Source organism: Bos mutus, chromosome 8 (genome assembly GCF_027580195.1).
Source record: "Bos mutus isolate GX-2022 chromosome 8, NWIPB_WYAK_1.1, whole genome shotgun sequence".
Taxonomy (NCBI): Eukaryota; Metazoa; Chordata; class Mammalia; order Artiodactyla; family Bovidae; genus Bos; species Bos mutus.
The window spans coordinates 48,312,934-48,337,437 of record NC_091624.1 but is presented as its reverse complement, the minus strand read 5'-3'; the positions used below and the strand labels follow the sequence as shown (position 1 = coordinate 48,337,437).

At 52.0% G+C, this 24,504-nt stretch overlaps 2 protein-coding genes across 3 annotated transcripts; both read left to right on the top strand.

The window, feature by feature from the left end:
- Positions 1-1,497: 1,497 nt before the first annotated feature.
- C8H8orf58 (chromosome 8 C8orf58 homolog) lies at positions 1,498-8,819 on the top strand. Of its 2 annotated transcripts, XM_070375574.1 has the most exons (7): positions 1,501-2,274; positions 3,402-3,907; positions 4,492-4,632; positions 4,778-4,889; positions 5,018-5,127; positions 5,429-5,538; positions 7,154-8,819. In XM_070375574.1, exons 1-7 carry the CDS (start codon positions 2,226-2,228, stop codon positions 7,263-7,265), a joined length of 1,140 nt encoding a protein of 379 aa, XP_070231675.1. In that variant the 5' UTR covers positions 1,501-2,225; the 3' UTR covers positions 7,266-8,819. The 2 variants fall into 2 exon arrangements, with proteins under 2 accessions (XP_070231676.1, XP_070231675.1); XM_070375575.1 differs by lacking the exon at positions 7,154-8,819 and having other exon boundaries at positions 1,498-2,274; positions 5,331-5,538.
- Positions 8,820-9,402: 583 nt separating this feature from the next.
- CCAR2 (cell cycle and apoptosis regulator 2) lies at positions 9,403-24,366 on the top strand. Its single transcript, XM_070375572.1, is given in 22 exon segments — positions 9,403-9,557; positions 10,431-10,526; positions 10,809-10,900; positions 11,320-11,411; positions 11,612-11,726; positions 11,898-12,027; positions 12,202-12,298; positions 16,814-16,933; positions 18,543-18,765; positions 18,852-18,965; positions 19,262-19,425; positions 19,869-20,037; positions 20,125-20,352; positions 20,447-20,665; positions 21,281-21,425; positions 21,552-21,631; positions 22,315-22,461; positions 22,613-22,724; positions 22,818-22,844; positions 22,847-23,005; positions 23,120-23,325; positions 23,552-24,366. Coding segments are annotated over 21 exon segments (2,742 nt in total). The 5' UTR covers positions 9,403-9,557; positions 10,431-10,468; the 3' UTR covers positions 23,597-24,366.
- Positions 24,367-24,504: the final 138 nt, after the last annotated feature.

Below are 24,504 nucleotides of genomic sequence, written 5' to 3'. Positions count from 1 at the left end.
CCTGGGCTGCTCTTGTCCCTCCACCAAAGGCAGCCTTCCAGGCCACGGTGGAGGTCACCACAGCTTTCAGCCATCTCTAGTCTGCCAGAAGCTGCCCTGGGCTCTTGGCTTTGCCTTTCCTCCCACAGGGCCTAGCTGGCAGGAGATGTGCTTCCTGAAGCTGGGACTTCCCCCATGGAGGCTGAGGGATGCCTCTGCTGGGGCCACCATGTGTCTCAGGGACTCATGGTAGCTACTCATCCCTCAGGTGGGCAGCGAGGGTGTGCCCCTCCTATCCCTTCCAGCATCACTAAGAGAGAGAGATGATTCTTCTCTGGTAGAAGGTGGGGGGAAGGAGAGACAGCCTTCTGGGTGGTGAAGGCCTGGCCCAGCTCTGACACGCGCTTGCCACAGTTAGGGCAGTAAACGGCAGATGGGAAGGCAGCATGTGGCCCCCCACTGTGGGGGATCCCAACCACCTTGAAGGTTCCGGCATATCTACATGGGGAGGAGGGAGTGGCCTGGAGGAGAGTGTGCCTGGTGTGTGTGTGCCTGGTGTGTGTGTGTGTGTGTGTGTGTGTGTGTGTGGTTTGAGCCCACACAGAGCCCTGTGCTGAGACACTGCATTCCTGGCGGGCTGGCTTCCTGCTCCAGATACATTCCTGCCCCAGAGTCACCACAGAGACTGCCTGGAATCTGGCCCCACATTCTCGAAATTCAGGACAAGATCTGGCAAAGGTTCCCTCCCTTTACCTCCCTATCCTCTGACTCAGGAGGGGGAAAGCCCCCTGACAGCCAGCCCTCCCTCCATACCCCCCAACCTCCGCCTCCTCCCCTGGGAAGCATGGTGCACGATATACCGGGCTGTTGGACTTGTACTGTCCCCAGGCCCAGGCTTCTCTGTTTTGTACCTGGGAAAGAGTCATGGGGGTGGTTTCCAGGAGGACAGGGCCGCAGCGGGCAACCCAGAGAACTCAGACAGCAGGGAAGGGCCTGGCCTGAAAGTCAAGGTGTCAAGAGTAAATTTGGGCAGTCATTGTTCCCGGGGGGAGTTGTGGGGAGGGGCGGGGGTGAGGGCTTCGCTGCAGGCCTGTTTCCCCATGTCATAGAGTTAGAATCATGTAGTTTTTGATTACTGACCGATCCTGCGGGGGCTGTTGGAGGACAGGTAGGAGGAAGCAGAGGGTGAGCAGACTGTCTTCTCTCTCCCAGATAATTACCACTTGCGACTAGAGCCTCCAGCTCCAGCCTGCCCCTCTCCCTACTCCCGGAGGCTCAGGTGCAAGCTTGCACGTCCGCCAGCTCCCTTATCTCCCTTCAGGGAATTTGGGTCCTGCTGGGATTTTTCCAGCCCCAGTGACCTTCCTCAGGGGAGTGAGATTTCCTTAGAGGCCACCACCCCATCTGGTCTCCAGGCTGTCTCAGCTTTTTCGGCTGCCTGCGGTGGTGGAGTTCCATGGACTCAAAGTGGGTGGGGCTGAGAACTGGTGAGCCTTTACACTCCCAGACCTCGGGGCTGCCCTTCGGTCCCCCTGTTTCACTTTACCGGATCCTGAACCACACCCTCGCCCCCGCCGGATTCTACTCTAGCCCAGGATCCAAGGCGCCCTGCAGTTATTGGAAAGGATTTCTGTGCCGAGAATCCCTTTCACCTTTGATTGCGCCAGGTTTCAGAGTGGCTGAGTGACTTTCCCGAAGGCACACAGCTGGGCGCGCGCGGACGCGGACGTCCTGGCCTGCGATCTTTCCACCGCCTGCACGTGCTGATCCATTTCCTTCCGCGCTCGCGTCCGGTCGCCGCCCCCCCCCCGCCTCTCCCAGCTTCATTTCGGCCGCAGTAAGATAGACTCGGCTTGGGAACAGTGGGCAGGGTGACCCCACGCCACGGGCGAGACCGCATCCCCCGCCAGGGTCCCTGCTCTTCGGCTAGGCCGGCTGGGCAAGGGAGCCAGGGGCCCGCCTCTTACCCCTGCCCCCTGACCCCGGCCCCTGTCCCCGTCGACTATGCTGGGGGGCCCAGGCCCCGCCCTCGCGGCCCTTCTCGTCGCGTTCGCACACCTGCGCACCCCTCCCCGCCCCGTCCCTCCCCAATGCGGGTTGGGAGTGTCCCGGGGCCGCACCCTGCCGGGTCCGGACGCGCAAGCCTAGCCGCCCGCCCGACAGCGGCTCCGCGACGGCGGCAGTGATAGCTCGGTCTTTCTGCAGCAGCCACGGCCCGGGCGCCGCATTGGGGCCGGATTGGGGCCATGCTGGGCCGGCGGCGCGTCTTCGCCGTGGAGCCGCTGGGCGGCCAGGGTGAGTCGCCCACTCAGGGGCAGGCCCGGACCTTTGGCCTGGAGCCGACTCTCGTGCCCTGGCCCCTGTTTGCGCTCCCCGCCCCACCGGCAGAGCCCGCACCACCTGCGCGGCGCAGCCCGCCCGACCTCGGTGCGCCCTCCTCGCCGCCTCCCTTAGGAAGGGCCGGGGATCGCGTCCTCACGTTGGAGGCCCTTTTACTTTTTGGCGTTAAACCGATCGTCACCTCCATCCCATTTTCCCCGGGCCCACTTACCTCTAATTCCTGGTCAGGATCCTCGTTTCCCTGGCCCCTGCCCCAGCCGGCGGTCGCGAAAAGCCCTCATCTCTGCGGCGGTGGACCTCTTTCCAAAGGAGCCGCGCAGGGGTAGACTTCCTGGTGGACTTTCTTGCCCAGAGGGGCCTGGTTTGGCATCCAGATGCGGCAGGCCGGGGAAGGAGGCCGGCCTCCGTCCCCTCCAACCTCCAATTCTGTATTTTTACGATTGGGCACCTAGATTGCAGGAGAGCCTGGCACAGACCAGGAGAGCTGTAGAGAGGACAGTGATTGGGCGACCGCGCTGCTTCTCCTACCATTTGGGTTCCCTTTCCTCAGTTCAGATTTTTTTCAACTCTCCCAAATTTTCTGCTTCTCATTTAAAAGAACAAAAGTCCAAAATGATTATGGCTATTGTGATTTTTGGTACCTTTTCCCTCCAGGACTTCCGGGATGGACTTTCTCTTGCATCCTGATGCCAGTTTAGACCCCTGCTTCCCTCTTTGTGTCCTTTCCCCTCTCCCTGAGGCGGGGGCACAGCCACACTACTCCTTGGGGAGCAGCCGAAGAGGCTATAGTTCCCCAGTGATGGTTCAGAGGTCTTAGGCTGACCTCAGGGGCCAGAGCGCAAGGGCTCCCTGGAAGCAAGTGCCCACCCCTCGAAGGAAGATATCATTAACAATTACTTTTGTAAAAGGGACCCCCATCCTAACCCAATCTCCCAGACAGGGATGGAGAGATCTGGACCCGGCTGTGGTCTGCTGAGCTCCTCCTGTCACCTTTGACCCAGGACACTCCTCCCCGGGAAACGCCACCAGTTGCAGGAATGTTGGCGCAGCCGGCCCAGCCTGATGACTGACTCTCCTTGCAGATGGGGCTGGCGAGGACCTGGCACATGGTTGTGTAGTGCCTGGAGTCAACAGCACCTACAGGCAGATCCCAGATGTGGCTCCAGTTTGCTCATCAGACTCCTGGAAGAGGCAAGACCAGCTGAGAGGTCCCCAGGGGCAGGTGCCGCTTCTCAAACTGGGCTCCCAGGACTCAGGAGTGGAGATGGCGGTTGGGGACAGCTCCCTGGCCACCTCCCCCAGCTTTTCTCAAGACTCTCTGAACTTTGAGCCCCTGGAGAGCGCTGAGTCCCTAGCCCTTGGTGCCCTGGAGCCTCCTGCCCACCTAAGCCGGCTTCTAGCCAGCCGTAAGCTGGAGCAGGTGCTGAAGCGCTCCCACCAGCTCTCAGTTCCCCCTACCAGCTTGTCAGAACACTGCCACTCCCCAAAGTTGTCGCCTAAGTGTGAAATGCCCCATTCTGAAGCAAGGGGACCAGAGGCCACTGAGGCAGAGAGTGATTTGGAGGATGGCCTGGAACAAGCAGAGGTGGTAAGTGCCAACTCTCAAGGGTGGGATGGAGATGGACTCTCCCCTACCTCCTCCACCCCTCCGCCCCAACCTTGTTCTCCCTGGAACTCTCCCAGGCAGGGTATTGTGTGTGTGTGTGTGTTAGTCGCTTAATTGTGTCCAACTCTTTGTGACCATCATGAACTGCAGGAGGAGACAACCCTGGCGCCTGCAGCTTGCCAGGCTCCTCTGTCCATGGAATTCTGCAGGCATGAATACTGGAGTGGATTGCCATCCCTTCTCCAGGGGATCTTCCCAACCCGAATCAAACCTGAGTCTCCCATGTTGGAGGGAGACTTTTTACCATCTGAGCCACCAGGGAAGCTGGGGCAGGGCATTCCTTGCCTCTCATTGATGGGTTGGATGAGATGTCTCACCTCATCCCCAACCCCCAGTTGTGTGGAGATGAGCAGGGCCTGGGCCCTACCTGGACCTTTGCCTGGTTGGGCACGGGGTGAGCAGCTGGGTGTGTGTTCTCCTCTTACTTATTCTGCCCCATCTACTGGCCCGTTGGGTGGGAGTCTGGCTGGGTTCAGAAGTCTCTCTGACCTCACTGTGTCCCACAGGTGGAGGACTTGGAGCCTGAAGCCTGCTCCGGCCTTCCGGGGCAGGGTCTTCGCTATCTGGAACACCTATGCGCGGTGCTGGAGCAGGTGGCAAATCTACAGCAGCTCTGTCTGCAGCTGCAGACTCAGAGGGGCCCTGCGGTGAGTGAGCTGTGAGTGGGCAGGCCGGCTGGTGGGCAGGTGAGGGGGAGGCAGAGGATCGGTGGGACCCCTGAAACCAGGACTCCCTTCAGAACAGCCTCAGCCCTCTAGCCAGGCCCAGAGAGCCTGTCTCTCCTGTGCACAGGATCCTGAAGAGGAGGAGGAGACAACCCTGGCGCCTTCACCTCTGCCTTCTTACGCCCCAGGCAGTGAGGTGCGCGGACCGTGGGAATGGCTCAGCCAGACAGAGGAGACAGGTGAGCTCCAACTGCATCTCTCTCTGCATCTTGCCTAACCAGGGCCCCACAGGCAGACTGCCTGAGCTCTGGGCTTGATGAGTGCCTTCCTGTTCCTTGCCTGGGGTAACCGGATTATCTTTCTGAAGGAGCAAAAACAGCTTCACCCTCAAAGGTAGGGGCGCCCAGTGCCAGCCCTCCCAGGCTGTCAGAGGCCCTGATGGAGCCAGCTCACACCTCATCCTCCCAGGAACACAAGGTAGGTGAGGGCTATATGTGGGGCCTGGCCTGCTGTAGTGGGAAGCCTGGTGTGCTACAGTCCACGGGTCGCAAAGAGTTGGACACAACTGAGTGACTGAACTGATACGTGGGGCCAGGTGACAGGATGGGGTGGGGGTGGGATGGTTGGGATGTGTGGATACCCTGAAAGCTAGAATATGAGAGGATTCCTATTTGGAGCAGGTGACTTGTCCTGATTATGGTGACAACTATCTGTGGGAGCTTGGTCCGGGGTATGTTGTGAGGAGGGACCTTGGGTGACCCCCTCACCCTCTGCTCAGGGGGATTGCTCCCACTGGAACAAAGTCAAAGTCCTGCTCAACCGGATCAGGTGGGGCAGCCCTCGACCTGCTGAACTTGCCACCTCTGCCGATGGTCCTGTGACACACAGGTGAGTCCTGTGACCCAGCCCCCAGGTGAGTTCTGTGACCCTGCCCAGGGCAGGGCAGAAGGAGGAGCCTGATGAGCTAGGAGGCTGAGGTTGTGCTGCCAGTTGTTATTTTTGTCCCTGCAAAATTTGAGAGAGGCAGTCTTGGAGAAGGCTTTCCTGGTGGCTCAGCGGTAAAGAATCTGCCTGTGATGCAGGAGACCCGAGTTTGACACCTGGATCTGGAAGATCCCCTGGAGAAGGGCATGGCAACCCACTCCAGTATTCTTGTCTGGAGAATCCCATGGAGAGTGGAGCCTAATGGGCTACAGTTCATGGGGTCACAGAGTCGGACACAACTGAGCAACTAAACAAAAAGTCTTGGAGAGGTTGTGGGAAGAAACAGAAAGTAGTTAAAAAGCCCCATTTATAGATGAGGAGTCTGAGAACAGGGCTGGGGAGGGAAGTTATCTTCCTGAGGCCGCACGGCGAGCCAGTGGCAGAGCCAGGACCAAAAGATAGGAAATCGTCATGTGAACCCAGCAAGCCCTCAGCCCTCAAAGCTGAAACTTAGGCGACCTCCCTGGGTTTTCCCAGGAAAGCAAGGTAGTGCACACAGAATGCCACAGTGGGTGCTGGGAGTGAGGGTCTTTACTGAATAACTCTCCAGGATAAGCTCCATCAATTAATATCCTTAGGCTTTTCGCAATTGTCGGTCAACTCAGGGGCCATCATTACTTTTTTTTTTTTTGAAGATTAATTTTTGGCTGTGCTGGATCTTGGTTGCTGCTCGGGCTTTCTCTAGGTGTGGCCACCGGGGGCTACTCTGTTGCGGTGTGTGGGCTTCTCACTCTGGTGGCTTCTCTTGTTATTGAGCACAGGCTCCAGGACATACGGGCTGTAGTAGTTGGGGCACATGGGCTTAGTTGCCTTGCAGACTGTGTGATCTTCCCAAACCAGGGATGGAGCTCATGTCTACTACATTAGTAGGCAGATTCTTTTTTTTTTTTTTTTACAAAAAAACCCTTTTATTTTGTATTGGGATATAACTGATTATTCCAGGGCTATATTGCAACCCTGGTGATTTCCCAGTCAGTTATCACCAGGGCTTTCCTGGTGGCTCAGATAGTAGGGTCTTACTGCAATGCAAGAGACCTGGGTTCAATCCCTGGGTCCTGAAGATCCCCTGAAGAAGGGAATGGCAACCCACTCCAGTATTCTTGCCTGGGAAATCCCATGGACAGAGGAGTCTGGTGGGCTATAGTCCAAGAGTTGGACACATCTGAGTGACTACACTTTCACTTTCATGGCCAGTTAACAATGTTGTGGTAGTTTCAGGTGAATAGCAAAGGGACTCAGCCCTACACGTGCTTGTATCCATTCTCCCCCAACCGCCCCTCCCATCCAGGCTGCCACATAACACCAAGGAGAGTTCCATGTGCTGTACAGTAGGTCCTTGTTGGTTATGCATTTTGAATACAGCAGTATGTACAAGACCTTTTCAAACTCCCTAACTATCCCTCCTCCCCACCCTCCACCCGACCCCTGCCCTGAGTAGGTAGATTCTTAATCACAGAAGTCTGCCATCATTACCTTTGTTTTTTTCCCCTAGCCTAGAGTTTCCTTCCTTTTTCCACAGGATTGCATCAAGGGACCTCTCTGAAAAGCCTCTGGGCCATCCCCTCCAGAAGACCTTTATGCCATCATTAGTGGTTAAGAAGAAACAAGACAAAAACCTCTCTGTACACTGAGACCTCCTGGTGCAGGGATGTGACCCCTGTGGGGCGAGTGCAATGAAGTCTCCTCGCCGTCTGCCCTGATGCTGCTTCTGGGCACTGCCAGAAAAAGCTGTGGATGCTCTGTCTTCTCTCTGAACTTCTCTCTGAACTCAGGCAAGGGCTGAGTCCTTCTCTTCTGAGCAGCCAAGGAGCCCTGGGTCCCTGAGAGGCCCCAAAGTGCAGCAGCTCTGGGGCTCCTCCTTGGTTGCCAAAAATCCCTGGGCTTAGGCAATGTGAACCTCACTGATTCATGGGGCATCCATGGGGCGTGTCAGGCACAGTGATCTCTCGGCACCCAGTGTGTCGCTGGGGACTGTGGGACTGTCAGTGTGGTGAACTGACTGGATCCAGCTGTCTCTCTGGAATCATGCCCTCATGGTGAGGTAACCGCAGGACGATGGACCTGACCTTCACTCCTGAGTGGACAGTTACTGATCTGGAGTCCTGTCTTCTTCCTCATACTCAAGTGGGCAGCCCTAGAACAGAGAAGGGCACTCTTTTGGCTGCCTCTGCCCTGAATCTTGCCTGAAGACTGCACCAGGGATGGGAGAGTCAAGTACAACACAGGGAACAGCAGAGTAATCTTCAAGGTCTACTCTCTGCTGCTTTACTGCTTACCTACATCATAGCTGAAACCAGAGGCCCAAATTAGCATTTAGACCTTGACAAAATTGCTTAACTTTTCTGAGCCACAGCTGCCCACTTAATCTCCCAAATGGTATAATGATGCCTGCCTTGCCTACCTCACAGACTTGTTCTGAGGATAAAGTGAAATTAAGCTGCCTCAAAATGCTTGGTGAATGTTAAATGAATAGGAAAGGGGGTTGGAGGGAGGCTAAACTGGAGGGATGATGAGAAGGTCAGAGGATAAGGGGGAATTGGGATTGCTAATTGGGACTAAAATGGCCAGTGATTAGTGGCAAGACTTTGAGCGAGTCATTTGAGTCTCTCACGTATCACATCTGAGAATTAGAACACTAACACCTGACCTGCTCATTCCCCAAGAGTTGATGTGAGGACTAAAGAAAATGACTGTGAGAATTCTTTGTAAATGTATATTGTGAAGGTGTGTTGACTGAAAAAATACACGCAACCTAAGAGACCTTTATTCCGTGGGAATTTTTAGGACTTCAAGCCTTGGAGACAGCATTTCCTCAGAGAACTCTTTCTAAGGAGGTGAGGTGAGGAGTCAGGTTATATAGAAGATTGCAGCAGGGGATGGGGCTCTGAACAAAAGTTTATTGTTAATTAAGGAAAACCAAATATCTCAAATCAAGAAATTTAGCAGTCTTCTAAGTATGGGAAGCTGCAATCGTCTGGGCTCCCTGAATTCATTCTTTTCATATGCATCTCAGCTATCGGGGCTAAATCCTACTGCATGATCTTTCACATCTTTAATTCCTCTTTCAACTTAGGGAATGGGGGATGTGGTGGGTGGCTGCCTCTTGCTTTTTCTTGCACACACCTGCCCCCTGCCCCAAGCTCCTCAGCATTTACCAGGGAAGTGGCTAAGTGGATGATGGCTGCCAGATAGCTGGTATTATTCTACCTGGGCTCAGAAAAGTATTTTTCTGAGGGAGGAAATGGAGGAAAATATTTTCTATGGGAGGAGGACATAGTCACCATAGTCAGGACACCAATATGGGAGGAACTATTCCATTTCACACCTTTTAGGTTCCAAGCTCTGTTAACTGAGAAGGGGGTAAAGTTTAGTCTCCTGCAGGCACCCAGAAGATGGGAGGTACAAGTGGGGGCTGCCCTCAACACAGGGTAGGGCTAGAGATGGGGTCATTGGTTGAGTCAGACACAAGGATGTCTCTATAGAAACGGGCACTGATCATGCATCCTCCTCCTCCAGTCAGCTGGTTCTCTTGCTGCTGCCGGCTTGGGGGTCCGCCAGAATGAAGCATAGGTGCTGCTTTATGTTTGAGGGTCCAGCTCCATCTGTCTTTGGACCAGGAACCAGTTCTCTGAAGTCTGCTTTTCTCATGGGACACGTAAGCGCGGACACCACCGACGCGCGGCTTCCTAACGCATATCCGATCGGGGAAGGCGCACTTCCGCTCAGCAGTTGGAGCGGGATGGCAGGCCGGTGTGGGGGAAGGGAGAGGTCGGTGGAGAGGAGGGAGGGACTATATCCGGGAGAGTGGCAGCTTCCGACCAGTGGTCGTGCTTCCGGAGAGGCGCTTCCGGTGGCGGCGGCAGCAGCGGCTCTGGTGGTTCCGGGTGTCTTTGTCCCCCCGGTGTCGCGGCCCTGGCCCGCAGGTGGGTTGGGGGGGCCTTCCGCCGCCCCTCTGCCTCCTTGCCCCTCCCCCGGCCGAGGGGCTGCGAGAGCCAAGCCGCGAAGATGCACTGGGCGCGGAAGGGGCCGAGCCCCTCTCCGGACTGCAAGTCTCGTCTCCCTGGCAACGGCCTCGGCCCTGGGGGCGGGCGGGAGGAGGAGAAACCGCGCGCCTTCGTCCTCCCACGGCGGCCTGGCCGCGGCCCGGCCCGGGAGATCCGGCTCTGGTGGCTGCTGAGACGGGAGCCGAGGCACGGGGAGCGGGGGAGCAGGAGGGCGGGCGCGCAGCCGGATTTGCGTTCGCCTGGCCGCGGAGCTGTCTTCTCACCAGCCCGTCCGGGGAACAACGGGCCGGGCTTCCGGGGAGAGGGCCTACACCATCTCCTCTCCGGCACCAGCCTCCTCCATTTTTCCGGGCCTTGCGTGGAGCTTTTTGGCGGATGTATTTGAATGAATGAATGTCACCAGGGCTCTTTCCAACCCTTCACTCTCCCCAACCATCTGAGGGTGGCGTGGCATAGTGAGAGGAGCGCTGAGTTGTCGGGAGACCTGGGTGTGAGTCCTAGTTTTTTACGTACCTGGTTCTGTGCCTCGGGCAAGTCTCAGTCCCTCCGAGCTTCGGTTTCCTTTTGTTTGAAAGAGTATAACAGTATTACCCATCACTAGGTTATTGTGAGGGAAACTGAAGCATTGTAATTTCTCTGTTTCCTGGTCCATTTCCTGTTCTCTTCATCTGTCTTCCCTGTTCATTCTCAGTATACATTTCCCCACTTTCCTTCAGATCCTTAGTTCCTTTTTGGGGGGTAGGTGGAAAATCTTCCCTGTGAATTGTTAATTTATTTCTTTTCTGATTGAAGGTTTTTTCCCAAGACTCTGAAAGAGGACAGCATTCCCAATGTCACAGTTTAAGCGCCAGCGGATCAACCCGCTTCCAGGGGGACGCAACTTCTCAGGTGATCACCTTTATCTCTACCTGGCCCCACATTGGGAAGTATGTGGTTTGAAGTTAGTCTTTAACAGACGTTAGTCTTTAAATCCACCAGGGGTTTTCCTGGTGGAGTGCAGTTTGCTGCTGATGTTTCTTAGGAAGCTAGTCGATGACCACAGTGGTTGTCAGCAAAACCCTGTTGGGACTTGTACGGATCCACTTTACCCTTTGGGTTTCCTGTCTTCTCTAGCTGACTTTAGTGCTTACCACGGTAGGTGCAATTCCTGGATTGCTTCTCTTCCAACAGGCGCAGCTTCGACATCCCTTCTGGGCCCTCCTCCTGGTTTGCTCACTCCTCCTGTGGCCACAGACCTGTCCCAAAATGCCAGGCACCTTCAGGTAAGTTGGGCATTCCGTCTAGTGAGTTTCAGCACTTGGGAGGACCTCAGCATGCATGGTTGTCCGATGCTTTCATTCTTACATGACATTGTTCATCCTTCTTGACACTCCTATCGTCAACCAGTCCAGAGGTAACTAGACCTCTCTGACTGGGGAGTCTTTGGTTTTGATTCTAGGGAAATCTCTAGGGTGCTTTTTGGAGTTAAGGAAGAACTGGGAATCCTAGAAGAAGCTTATGGCCCAAGAATCAGCATGACTTCTCCCACCTTCGGTAGATTATGTCCACTAGACACATGTGCTTCCTTCTACAGGAAGCTCCGTGCAGTACTTTGATCTGGGGGTGGAGAAAGATGAGATGCTAATGGCAGAGCATGGATAGATGCTTCCTCTTACCTTTAAACTTCACTCTTCTCATATAGGGTGGAGAGAAACAGCGGGTCTTCACTGGCATTGTTACCAGCTTGCACGACTACTTTGGGGTGGTGGATGAAGAAGTCTTTTTTCAGCTAAGGTAGGCTGAGGCCGTTCCCCTTCTGGAAATGCTTAACGGGATTCGGGTCTGTCACTGTGCTGGTGGGGCCTTCTAAAGACATTGCTTTGCTGTTATGCAAGGTGTGAGAAATCTTGATGGGAAGGGCCTCATAGGGACAGTCAAGGTGGCTTGGCCAGGGTCTCTCTCCTGACTGGGTCTCCTGGCTTGTGTGCTGGCAGTGTGGTGAAGGGCCGGCTGCCCCAGCTGGGTGAGAAGGTGCTGGTGAAGGCTGCATACAACCCAGGTCAGGCAGTGCCCTGGAATGCTGTCAAGGTGCAGACGCTCTCCAACCAGGTATTCATCTCTCCTCAGCATGTGCATTGGAAAGGGGTAGGAGGGACACCCTGGTGCCCAGAAAGATGGACAGGAACCTTTCTTTGGTCAAGGGGGTAGGGCCACATTTTTCCAAGGTAGTGAGCACTTCAGCCATGGGATGCCCTGAGTTTCCTGGTTACTGTTCTGCAGCCCCTACTGAAGTCCCCAGCACCTCCCCTTCTACATGTGGCAGCCCTGGGCCAGAAGCAAGGGATTCTGGGAGCTCAGCCCCAGCTGATCTTTCAGCCTCACCGGATTCCCCCACTCTTTCCTCAGAAGCGTGAGTACCAGCGACATGGATATTGGGGGTGTGGCTTTATGGAGTACTCTGGTTGAATGGACTTGTAAGAATTAGGTTGTTGCTCTCAGAGTAAAAGTGGAGACTAGAATAGGGGACAGGAAAGTTGGGCAAATATTTAGGTGTTTTGAGTCACTATCCATTTCCTTTCTGCAGCTCTGAGTCTCTTCCAAACATCCCACACACTTCATCTGAGCCACCTGAACAGGTTTCCTGCTCGGGGCCCTCATGGACGATTGGATCAGGGCCGAAGGTAAGATGATGATCAAGCAGGAAAGGTGCTTCATTTCTTTGCCTCTCAGAGAATGTGCCCCATCCCCCCTTTTTTTGACCACTTCTTAACACCAGCATTCTCTTCGTGCAGCTAGATCCTAGTCCCTTTACCCTAAGATAGGCTGACACATTGAGAAATATTGGAACTTTATAAGCTGGTTCAACAAGTAGGGATTTGGCATAATCATCTTTCAAAATATCACACTGAATTTGTTTTTAATATATAATTTTGTCTTTTATTTCTAGTCTCTAAGATTGGGATACCAGGAATCAAAACTGAAGAAAATAGTAGTGTCCAAAAAATTTTTTGCAGTGTGTTTTTTTAACTGAAGCATAATTTACAATATAATACCAGTAGATTGGAAATTTTATGTATTATGAGATGATTACCACAATAGTTGGTTACTATCTGTCACTCTACAGAGTTATTAAAGTATTGATTATATTGTCTGTGCTGTATATTACATCTCTATGACTTACTTATTTTATAATTGGAAGTTTGTACTTTTTAATCCTCCTTCACTTGTATTAGGGCTTCCCTGATAGCTCTTTTGGTAGAGTCTGCCTGCAATGTAGGAGATCCTGGTTTGATTCCTGGGTTGGGAAGATCTGCTGGGGAAGGGATAGACTACCCACTCCAGTATTCTTGGGCTTCCCTGGTGGCTCAGTTGGTAAAGAATTCGCCTGCAATGAGGGAGACCTGGGTTCGATCCCTAGGTTGGATCCCTGGGTTGGGAAAATCCCCTGGAAAAGGGAAAGGCTCACTCCAGTATTCTGGCCTGGAGAATTCCATGGACTGTTTATGTATAGTCCGTGGGGTCGCGAAGAGTCGGACATGGCTGAGTGACTTTCACTTTCACCTGTTTTGCCCGTTCCCCCCACAACCCCCTCTGCTCTGGTGACCACCAGTATGTTCTCTATATCTGTGAGTCTGTTTCTGTTTTTTTGATGGTTTTTTTTTTTAGTTTCCTGCAGTGCATGATTTAATTCTTAGTATAAAACATGTTTCTTCCTATACACCACAGAAGTCAGCGATGTGATAGACTATGTATGTTGCACTCTGTCCAGAAATCCTGTGCTGTGGACATGTAGACGTGGCCTTGTGTGGAGCAGGCATGGTGGCTTTGGGCCTTTGGGGCATTCTGGGCCATCGTGTGTCATCTGTGAGCGTTGGGGACTGCCAGGAGCATGCTTCCTGTTCTCTCTGGCTCACATGTTCTGATCCTGCCATACCCTACCTAAAAGTTTTAGTTTCTATCCCTAGGAGTTATGCTCTAGACTAGTTTGTTGAAGACACATTCAAGTTATTTCTGTCAGTCTTCTTTTTAACTTTTTATTATGGAAATTTTCAAATATAAGCATAGTAAATACCCTCATATACCCATCACTCAGCTTCAACAAGTATCAATATCTGCCATTCTTTTTCATCTGCCTTATACTTTGTTTTTGTTTTTTGTTTTTTTTTAAGGTAAAATTTATGTAGGTTGATGTGCACAGATCTTAGATGGGCAGTTTTGACAAATGAAAAATCCCATGTGACTCTCACCCCTTTTAAGATACAGAATATGTCCATCACTCCAGAAAGGGTTCTCATGTTCTAGTTCTCTTCTGAAATGAGGACTGTTCTCAGAAGGAAACCGCTTCCTCTCCCAGAAGCCAGTGATTATTACTTGTAAGTAAGGGCTAAGCACGCAGTCTACTGCAGACATGTAAAGGGGGCATGGAGTTCCTCAGAGAAAAAGCTTTAAGCAAAGTGATGGAGCTAGTCTGCTGAAGCTGCTGTGTGCTGCCTCGGGGTAGGTCATTGGGAACTCTGGAGTGGGCAGCTCTGATTGTGTAGGATTTTTTTCCACAGCATCTCCACTGCTTAAAACAGTTTCATTCAAGTTACTGGTGTATAATTCACATACACCCGTACCTCTTGTCCTCTGCATCTTCTTGGTCTTCAGTTTCCAAGGACTCTCCAACTCTCCCGTTCTGTGAGTTTATTAAAGACTTTGTTACAGACTGAGGACAGCAGGTGCCCTCAGGGATAATGTAGCCTGGGTAGAAATCAATGGCTGCTATTGACTTTTTGCTTTAGGTTCAAATTCAGCCTTCCTGTAAAGCCAGTAGCATTTGATTGTCCAGGACACACCAAGCCCTGTGCAAGTTCTGTGTTCTGTTACTTTGGCCATAATGGTTCAGTGTCACGGTCTCTAGAGATAGAAGACATGACTTTTGGGAGTGAGATACTACCATGAGTCTGTAGAAGGGATTTGCAGAGCCGGGGAGGGGGCAGTAGCAATGAGGTCACCCTCTGGGGGAACAACCGTTTATAACTGAGTCAGCCATCTTAGTGTTTGACTGGAAACCAGGCTTTCTTTTGAACTTCAGGTTTTGGGAGGCAGAAACCAGTGTCTCCTTTGGATTGCTAATGCTGAACTACTGAGGGGTTTAGACAAGGATACTCAGCCGGGTAGACCATCTCAGTGTCCTGCTGAAGTTACCCAGATGGCTTCCACTGTTCGTGCTTTATAGTCTCTTCCTGACATTGACAATAAAGATTACAGGATTCAGTGGAACATGCACTTCAACTTGAGGTTGACAGCCTTTACTGAAGAGTTCACTTCAATCACGGGTGAGCTGAAGAGAGTTATCAAAATGACTTTGGAGCAGTTCTTCTGTTAGAGACACAGAAGCACTGATATCCCACAAGGGCAAGATTAGAAGGCAGCTTTTGGAGGGAGATACTGATGAATAAGGAAATTACCCAGGCAGAAATGTGAGAAAAGAAAAATTCTGCATTAAATATAATCGAGTTAGTCAATCGGGTGTCATGACTAGGGAAACAACCCAGGCAGGTCTAAAGGAAAAGAGCAGAGACCTGGTAAAAAAAATAGAATTAGCTCAGCATTACCTCAGCATGAAGAATTGACAGTCGATTTCATTTCCCCTGAGAGACATGGCTCCCCCGTCAGTCTGGCGTTTTATAATGGCCTGAAGGCTTTGCTTTTCCGCTGTTCTCATTGCTCGCAGCGTACCGTAGTGGCACCGTAATAAGTGATTTATTATAAAACATAGTGCATGACATTATGTAAAGTTAAAGTACTACAAAAATTATCATTCCCTCTTTCCCTTTAAAGGTAAGCATTTAAAAACTTTATTTAATTAAAGTATAGTTGGTTTACAATATTGTATTAGTTTCAGGTGTACAACATAGCAGTTATACTCCATTTAAAGTTATGTGCTTTTATAGATCACACTCCATTTAAAGTTATTATACAATGTTGGCTATAATCCCTGTGCTGTGTATTACACCTTTGTATTTTATTTATTTTGTACATAGTAGTTTGTACCTCTTAGTCTCCTATTCTTATCCCCCCATCCCCCTGTCCCCAAGGTAGCCATTCTTATATTTGAAGACCTTTAGAAAAGCAAAATTACTTCCTGTCACTTTTTTCCCCATTGTTCTTTCCTAGTCTTTATATGTATATGTATATATATATATATATACATACACACACACACACACACACACACACACACAGTTTTTATAATTTTAATCTGAGTTCAGATTTTTTTTAATACATTCTTATTTAACATGTGTTCCATATTGCAGAGTAATCCTCAGAATTGTTTTAATGGCTGTATGATTAGTGAATTTTTATGACTTAAATGTGTAGGGTTAAGGGTTTGTGGGGCTTCCCTGGTGGCTCAGATGGTACAGAATCTGCCTGCAGTGTGGGAGACCCAGGTTTGATTGCTCTGGTGTGGGAGACCCAGGTTTGATTCCTCTGCAATGTGGGAGACCTAGGTTTGATTCCTCTGCAGTGTGGGAGACTCAGGTTTGATTCCTGGGTTGTGAAGATCCTCCAGAGAAGCAAATGGCTACCAACTCCAGTATTCTTGTCTGGAAAATTCCATGGAACAGAGGAGCCTGGTGGGCTGCAGTCCATGGGGTTGCAAGAAAGTCAGACATGACTGAGCAACTAACACTTTCTCTTCACTTTTTTCAAGGGTTTGTTACCAGATCTCTCTCTCTCAATTAAACTTGATAGAACCCATAGCATGGTACCATATATGTATCTCTTGTTAAAAAAAAAAAAAAAAAAGTTAATTTTCTCATTTCAAAAATTTACATGTTAGCTGTAACTTACAATGTTCGTAAAAATATTAAAAAATTATTAGCTTTATCAGTCAGAGGCGTCCACCATTAATATTTTCTCTCAGTCTTTTAAAGCTGTTTTTGCTCATTTGAGGCACTGTTTTCTATACAGTGTTCCATACTGTACTTTTTGTTTAACATGAATGGTTTTCTGTGTTATTTAAAGCATTTAAATGTATACTTTAATATCTTTAATAACAGTCTCTTATATGGCTGTTAGTATGGCTTATTTATCCATTTCTTTAAAGTTCAGGATTCAGATGGTTTCCAGCTCTTTTTAGGCCAACATGTCCTGAAGCTGTATTTAACAGTATGGTTTCTTCCTTCTGGTGATGAATCAACCTCCAGCGATGACTACGACTCCAAGAAACGCAAACAGCGAGCTGGTGGAGAGCCTTGGGGTGCTAAGAAACCAAGGCATGACCTGCCTCCTTACCGAGTCCATCTCACTCCCTATACTGTGGACAGGTGAGTGGGGAGGCTGGGCTGGGGGGTGAGACTTGCAGGTGGTAACATTTTTCTTGTGTAAATACGATATAGTCTGGTAGTAATTGTGTATGTGTATTCTTATGACCTTTTTGCTCACTTCATTTTTGTTTTGTAATGTGACAAATTTATTTCAGAATCTCAAATTCAGGCCAGCATAGCACCACTGATTTATGATTTAATCACCAGAAGTTGTTATGTCAGCCTATAATTATGGCATCCCAATCAAAATCCAGGTGCCCAATACCAGTTATAAATCAGGTGGAAACTATGGGTCATGGGAACGGTGGGACTGGTTTCTCAGGGAAGCTCTGAATGATTTCTTGAGTGTGACAGCATGTACGAGGTCACAGGTCCCCATACAAACTTACTTCTCAAGCGTAGAATCTGAGTAGATGAGTGATCCCAGATGCCAGCTAGCAGGGGAGATGCAGGGCTCCAGCTGCTGTGTTAGAAGCCCCCCAGGGCAGATCCACTTTGCTCCAAGTAGAAGTGAGGGCGGCCTCTTAGCACCTCCTCCTCATGACGGGCAGGGAGGGCGGGCTGCCCTGCTTCCACCCCAGGAGCAGGCCACACCTTGTACTCTCCATGCTGACCCACCTGCCTCCCTAGGGTAATCTCAGGAGACCCTGGTCCCCACATCACCACTGCGGCAGGGTGCATCTTGAGTGGTCAGGACACCGATTGCTGATGATTAGCCACACACACAGCTGTGTATTTTTTTAAAATCACAAGTGGAAGCCTGTTGTACATACTATTTGGCACTTTGCTTTTTCACTTATCTTGGAATTTATTGCACATTAATGTTTGTTAGACTGATCTCATTCTTTTTAGCAACCACACGGCTAAGTGGATGGACCAGAATTTATTGAACCAGGTCTCCATTTTTAATCTGCAGTTATTCTAAATCTTGTTGTAATAATAAACGTTCTTCTGTAGACATGTCTGTGGACAGGTGCAAGTATTTTATTGGGCTCAGTTCCTAGAAATGGAGTAGCTGGCTTAAAGGTCTGTGAACCTTGAAGGTATGGCCAGGCTTCTCACAGAGGCTGTCAGTTTACCTTCTCACACGAATTGTGAGGTACTTGCACCCCCAGCCTTTGCCAACACCGTGTCAGCCAGCTTCATGATGTTTGTCAGTCCAGTAGGTGAAAAGTGATACCCTGATTTGAATTTCTTTAATTATGAGTGATACTGAGGATATTTTCATGAGCTCTTCAGTCTCATTCCTTTTTCTAAGTATCTGTTGCTGTCAGTTTTTCCAGTTTTCTCTTAGACATGTGATTTTTTTTTAGTGATTTGTGAGTTCCTTTTATATTAACTTTAAGATAAAGACTCTTTGCTGTCATATATTGCAAATGTCTTTTTTCCTTTCCCTAGATTGACTTGTAGCATTTAGTGGTCAAATCTAATCCATTTTTCTCTCTTCAGAGGTGTCTTCCTTAGAAAATTCTTCTCAGATTATAAAAGAATTTGCTTCCCTTTTCTTTCAAGTCTTTTTTATGGTTCCATGTTAAAAAAAAAAAAAAAACAGAACAAAAAAAACACTTCATCATTGTTCAATCTGGAACTCCCTGCTTTCTTCCCACAGCCCCGTCTTTGATTTCTTAGAACTCCAGCGCCGTTACCGCACCCTCCTGGTTCCCTCAGATTTTCTGGCCGTGCATCTGAGCTGGTTGTCGGCCTTCCCTGTGAGCCAGCCCTTCTCTCTCCATCATCCGAGCCGCATCCAGGTATCTTCGGAGAAGGAGCCAGCTGCTGATGCTGGTGCAGAGCACCCCCCTACAGACAGCGACCCCACCTACAGTTCCAAGGTGAGTTGGCTGGGGTCCTGCCACTTGATCCCCTTGTTGAGGGCTGAGAAAGCTCTCGAGTGTCTCCTTCACGCCGTCCCTACCAGGTACTGCTGCTCTCCTCCCCGGGACTGGAGGAATTGTATCGTTGTTGCATGCTGTTCGTGGATGACATGGCTGAGCCACGGGAGACCCCGGAACACCCTCTGAAGCAAATTAAAGTAAGAGCTGGAGCCCAGGAGGCAAGACACACTTACTGACGATGGTCAGTCCCTGTCAGCTGAGATGCTGCTCATGAGCTCAAAGAAACAGAGTTGAGATACTAGTCGTTCTGCCCGGAGCAGGGTGTGGCCCAGAGATGGTCTTACTAGATTTACGTGGGGTTCAAGTTCATGGGTAGAGAGCTGCCCCCCACGTGCAGTGTGGTGGACTCTGTTCCCCAGTGGTGCAGGTTGTTTCCCAGTAGGAAGCCCAGATGATTGGTTTTTCGTGTCTTATCCCTGGTCTCTCTTTGCAGTTTTTGCTGGGCTGGAAGGATGATGAGGCAGTGCTGGTTGGTGGTGAGTGGTCTCCTTCGCTGGATGGCCTCGACCCCAAGGGCGACCCACAGGTGCTTGTCCGCACTGCTACACGCTGCGCGCAGGCCCAGGCTGGCATCGACTTGAGTGCCTGCACCAAGTGGTGAGTGGCTGCCAGAGCTTGCCTGTGGGCACCACTGAGTGGGTGAGACCCAGGCGGAGGCCAGGCTTCTGCTGGGCCTTTCTGACCTGTCAGCTCCCGTCAGTTCCCTCATCCCAGCTCATCTCCCTCCCTCTAGCCCTGCCAGTGGTTGCTGTAGTCCCGAGCATGGCTAGGGATGTGTAAGTGTGTTGAGAGCCAGCTGACCCTCCAAGGCTCCTCAGATGTGGTCCCCAGCCACATTCCGAGCTCCTTACTGCCACGGCACCTCGGATAGTAACTGTTGGGTTACCTGTCTCTTCCCATGGACCATTTCTTGAGGACTTGGACTGTATCTTTTAGAGCTTGGCCCACAGTACATGTTCATTAAATGTTGACTGGCAGCTGAAGCACTCACTTGTGAAAGTCATGGGTCAGCACTTCATTTCTCCTTTCACTGTGAGCAGGTGGCGCTTTGCTGAGTTTCAGTACCTGCAGGCGGGACCCCCGCGGCTCCAGACTGTGGTGGTGTACCTGCCAGACATCTGGACCATCATGCCCACTTTGGAAGAGTGGGAGGCCCTGTGCCAGCAGAAAGCTGCAGAGGCAGCTCCCCCGCCCCCAGAGGTGCCAGTGGTGAGGCCAAGGCTTACGAACCAATGAGGGAGGGAGGTACCTGAACCCCGGGACCCAGGTGGTCATAGCCCTTGACATCTGCCACAGGAAACAGAGCCTACAGAGCAGCCGGCTGATGGATCGGAGCAAGCAGCAGACACCTCTAAGAGTGCCGAGAATCCAGAGGTCACCACACAGCAGGAAGTGGACACTGACCTCCCAGAGGCCCCCCCACCCCCTCTGGAACCTGCTGTCATGGCGCGCTCCCGCTGTGTAAACCTGTCCCTGCAAAGTATCGTGGAGGACCGGAGGCCAAAGGAAAGGATCTCTTTTGAGGCAGGTGTAGGAGCTGGCGGCTGTGGGGCGGTAGCGGGTGATGGGAACACTCTCTGTCCTGAGGCTCATGGCCTCCCGCCACCTCCCCCACCAGGCCACGGTGTTGGCTGAGCTGTTTCTGGAGATGCTGCAGAGGGACTTTGGCTATAGGATTTATAAGACGCTCCTGAGCCTTCCTGAAAAGGTTGTGGCCCCGCCTGAGCCTGAGAAGGAGGAGGCAGCCAAGGAAGAAGAAGCAGTCAAGGAGGAGGCCAAGGAGTCCAAGGATGAGGTACAGAGTGAGGGCACAGCTGCCGAGGCAGACGCCCCGCCGGTGAGTATCGCTGCCCTTTGTGCGGGCACTGGGGCGGCAGGTCCTAAGGCCCACCAGAACTGGAGCACAGAGCGTGCCTCAGCTCTGCTCACTACCCCACACTCACTGCACGCACCTCCTGACCCCGGTGTGACTTGGGCACAGGGCATGTAACTCTCCTGTGTGGCTACACAGCTCGGAGGTGAAGCACCTGGGAGAAGGGAGGAGGGCCTGGAGCTTCGTGAAGGGAAGCGTGGTTGACAGGGCACCATGGACATCTGTGTTCATAGCAGTGTTTTGATGGGTACAGGTGTTTTCATGACCCTATGGTTAACTACAGCACTGCATTTTCTTAACGGTTTCTAAAGTCCATGGGTCTGCTTCTTGCCTAAATATAATCAAGTAAGCAGATTGCTTATGGGACTGGGCTTGACTCCCAAGGAGCACCCCAGGTGTCTGGAACTCGCCCTGGTCTGCTCTGTGACCCCTGTGTAATGAAGTACATTAAATGAGACGCTGCACGTAAGCCTTTATACCATTGCCTGAAGACGGCCAACGTGAAAATGTTAACCGTTGTTATGGTGCGTAATTCCAGGGGCAGCTCTTCTCCTTATCATCTGGGTCTGCTTCTCCTAGAAGGAAGATGGGCTTTTGCCCAAACCCCCGTCTTCTGGGGGAGAAGACGAAGAGAAACCCCGGGGTGAGGCGTCTGAGGACCTGTGTGAGATGGCCTTGGACCCAGAACTGCTGCTCCTGAGAGACGACGGGGAGGAGGAATTTGGTATGTGTGGTGCCAGCCGGATGGTGGCTTCTTGACACTGTGGCTTACTGCTCTCTCGTTCTGGATGGAGCCAGTCTGGACCCACGTGGGCCTTGCTCTAGGCTCACCTCAGGCTTTCTGTAGCAGGAGCCAAGCTGGAGGATTCCGAGGTCCGGTCGGTTGCTTCGAACCAGTCAGAGATGGAGTTCTCGACCCTTCAGGACATGGTGAGACCTTCAGTGTGCTCTTGGGGCTCCGTGACCGGGAAGCCTGGCAAGGCCTCTGACTCTCCTGGGAAAGGGATGCTTTTACTAAATGGCCTCTGGCATTTTTTTTTAATAGATTGATAGTTAAAAAAAAAAATTATTTATTTTGGCTTCATTGGGTCTTAGTCATGGTACACCGGGTATCTTTTGCTGTGGCACACTGATTCTCTAGTTTTGGCATGTGGGCACTCTAGTTACTCCATGGCATGTAGGATCTTAGTTCCCCAACCAGCAATTGAACCTTTGTCCCCCACGCTGCAAGGTAGATGCTTATCTGCTGGACCACCAGGAAAGTCCGAGACACCTGGCATCTTCTCATTGATCAAAGACAAAGGTGGCTCTTGGCTCGTGGGATAGCACACTCATAGGATCCAGGAGAATCCTTCAGTGTCTCTATCAGTGTGGTTCTGAGTGAGCTGTCTGATCTAGGAGCACAGGATGGGTGCTGGATGACAGGCCTTGGGGCGGAAGTGCCCCAGAGAGAGATCTTTGCTCACAGGCCAAGGGTCAGATCTCCAACTGGAAGGTGTGTCTGGGTGTGAATGTGTCAGCCAAGCTGCCTTATTTTGAAAGGGCTTCATCCTGGGTGATTTAGCATTAAGAGAGCTATTTGTAAATCCTGTTCATCCTTGTTTCTCTTGCAGCCCAAGGAGCTGGAACCCTCTGCTGTGCTCCCTGTGGACTGTCTTCTTGCTTTCGTCTACTTTGACGCCAACTGGTGTGGCTACTTGCACCGGCGAGACCTGGAGAGGATCCTGCTTACCCTTGGGCTGCGGCTCAGTGCAGAGCAGGTAGCGTCTCCCAGCCCTCCCTGAGATGCCTCCCCCAGTGTCGTTGTGTGCAGGTGTGGCTTGGGATGCTGTGGCTCTAGGTTCTTGTGCGCCATTACAGGGGCCTTGCACCTTCTTCTCTGTGGGCATCGTGGGTGTGTGTTTCCTGCAGGCCAAACAGCTGGTCAGCAGGGCGGTGTCCCAGAACATCTGCCAGTATCGGAGCCTTCAGTACAGCCGCCCGGAGGGCCCAGACGGGGCACTCCCTGAGGACCTGCTCTTCGGTGCGAACTGGGCCCTGCGGCCTCCAGGGGACGGGGGCGGGTGGGCTGCTTTCTCCCACTTCCCGTCCCTGAGTCTTCTCCTGGCCCTCCTAGGAAACCTGGACCTGCTACCTCCTCCGGGAAGAGTGGGAAGCCGGGTACGACCCCAGTGGAGCACAAGGGCCTGGTGTCCCACAACGGCAGCCTCATCAACGTGGGGAACCTGCTGCAGCGTGCGGAGCAGCAGGACAGCGGGCGGCTCTACCTGGAGAACAAGATTCACACACTGGAGCTTAAGCTGGGTGAGTGGCCTGTGGCTTGGGGACATGAAGCGGGAGGCCTGCACCCCAGACTCCAGGCTGCCCGCCATCTGCTCCCCTCTTAGCTGAGCAGTCTCTCCGGCCTGCCCCCACCAGAGGAGAGCCATAACCGTTTCTCAGCCACTGAAGTGACAAATAAGACACTGGCAACGGAAATGCAGGATCTGCGGGCCCGGCTGGCCGAGGCTGAGGAGATGGCCCGGACAGCCGAGCGACAGAAGAACCAGCTTCAGCGGCTGCTTCAGGAGTTCCGAAGGCGCCTGACCACCTTGCAGCTCGACACACAGAGGATGCTTGAAAAGGTGAGCCTCCTGGAGAGCCGGCCGTTGCGTGGTGAGGTGGGTCAGCACAGCCGGCTCAGCTTCACTGGCATTTGCCTCCATCTGCTAGTTTCTTATGGAATCCATCAGTCAGCAGCTTGCGACCGGGAGCCTCCCAGGAGGAAGTGGTTAGTAGTTCTCGGATGGGATCTCGGATCTCAGCCCTTCCTCCTCCAAGTCCTGATTCTCGTGTGTCTGTTTCAAACAGGCTGACAGCTGGGTAGAGAAGGAGGAGCCAGCACCAAGCAACTGAGGGGCCTGGTGCAGGAGCCCTATGAGGTCAGCGATGGAGCCTGCTGAAGTTAGAGCCCAGAAAGCAGCCAGAACAGGACCTGGGAGCTGGAGGCAGGGGTGGCTGACCTGGCGGCACTCGGCCTCTGCAGGGGCGCTCAGGCCGTCAGGGGGGGTCTGTCTGTGCCACGTGGGTCGGATGAGTGAGGAAGCCGGTTCCACGCGCAACTAAATCCAACATCTTGTGCACCCCTCGAATGTCATTTTGCCCTCTACTTTGGGATTCCTCCTGGGGCCCTTTCGTCTTGTGCTGACTTTCTCCTGTCCTCTTCCAGTTTAGAATAAGACAGGGCAGGAAAAGGCTTTTCAAGTCTGTCATAAGGTCTGATGCCAATAAACTAAAGGAGCAGACGTGGAATCTGGTTGGGGGTAAGAACCCTTACGAATGGCACAAATCCTGCCAGCTTCCAGGAGCAGGTTTTTGGGGAGGGGGCTCCCTGGCCATCACGGGAACGGTGTCAGTGCTAGCGAGCGTTTGGTGTGGGGCTGTGTCTGCCAGTCAACACTGTGTTCAGCTGCCCCAGGTGTGCCAGAAGAAACCAGCACCTGTCCCCCGGCTCCCTGTGTTCAGAATGTGGTATTGGCTCTGGCCCGGCCTTTCCCCTTCCCCACAAGTCTTGCCTCTTTCCATTAATCCGTGGTTTCAGTTTGACTTTGTATATAAAGTTGGTTTTCTTTCTTTTTTTTTTTTTTGGCTTTTTGTTTTTTAAATAAACCAAAGTCAAAAACAAACCCAGTGTGCTCCATAGCTCTCCCCTTGACTCCTTGTCTAGGTCTGATTCTGCACTCTCCTCCCCACCCTCAACCCAGCCTCTGCTGGTGGAGGTGTCTCCTCCAGAGGGTGGCTGGTAGGGGGCAGCTCTGGGCTCC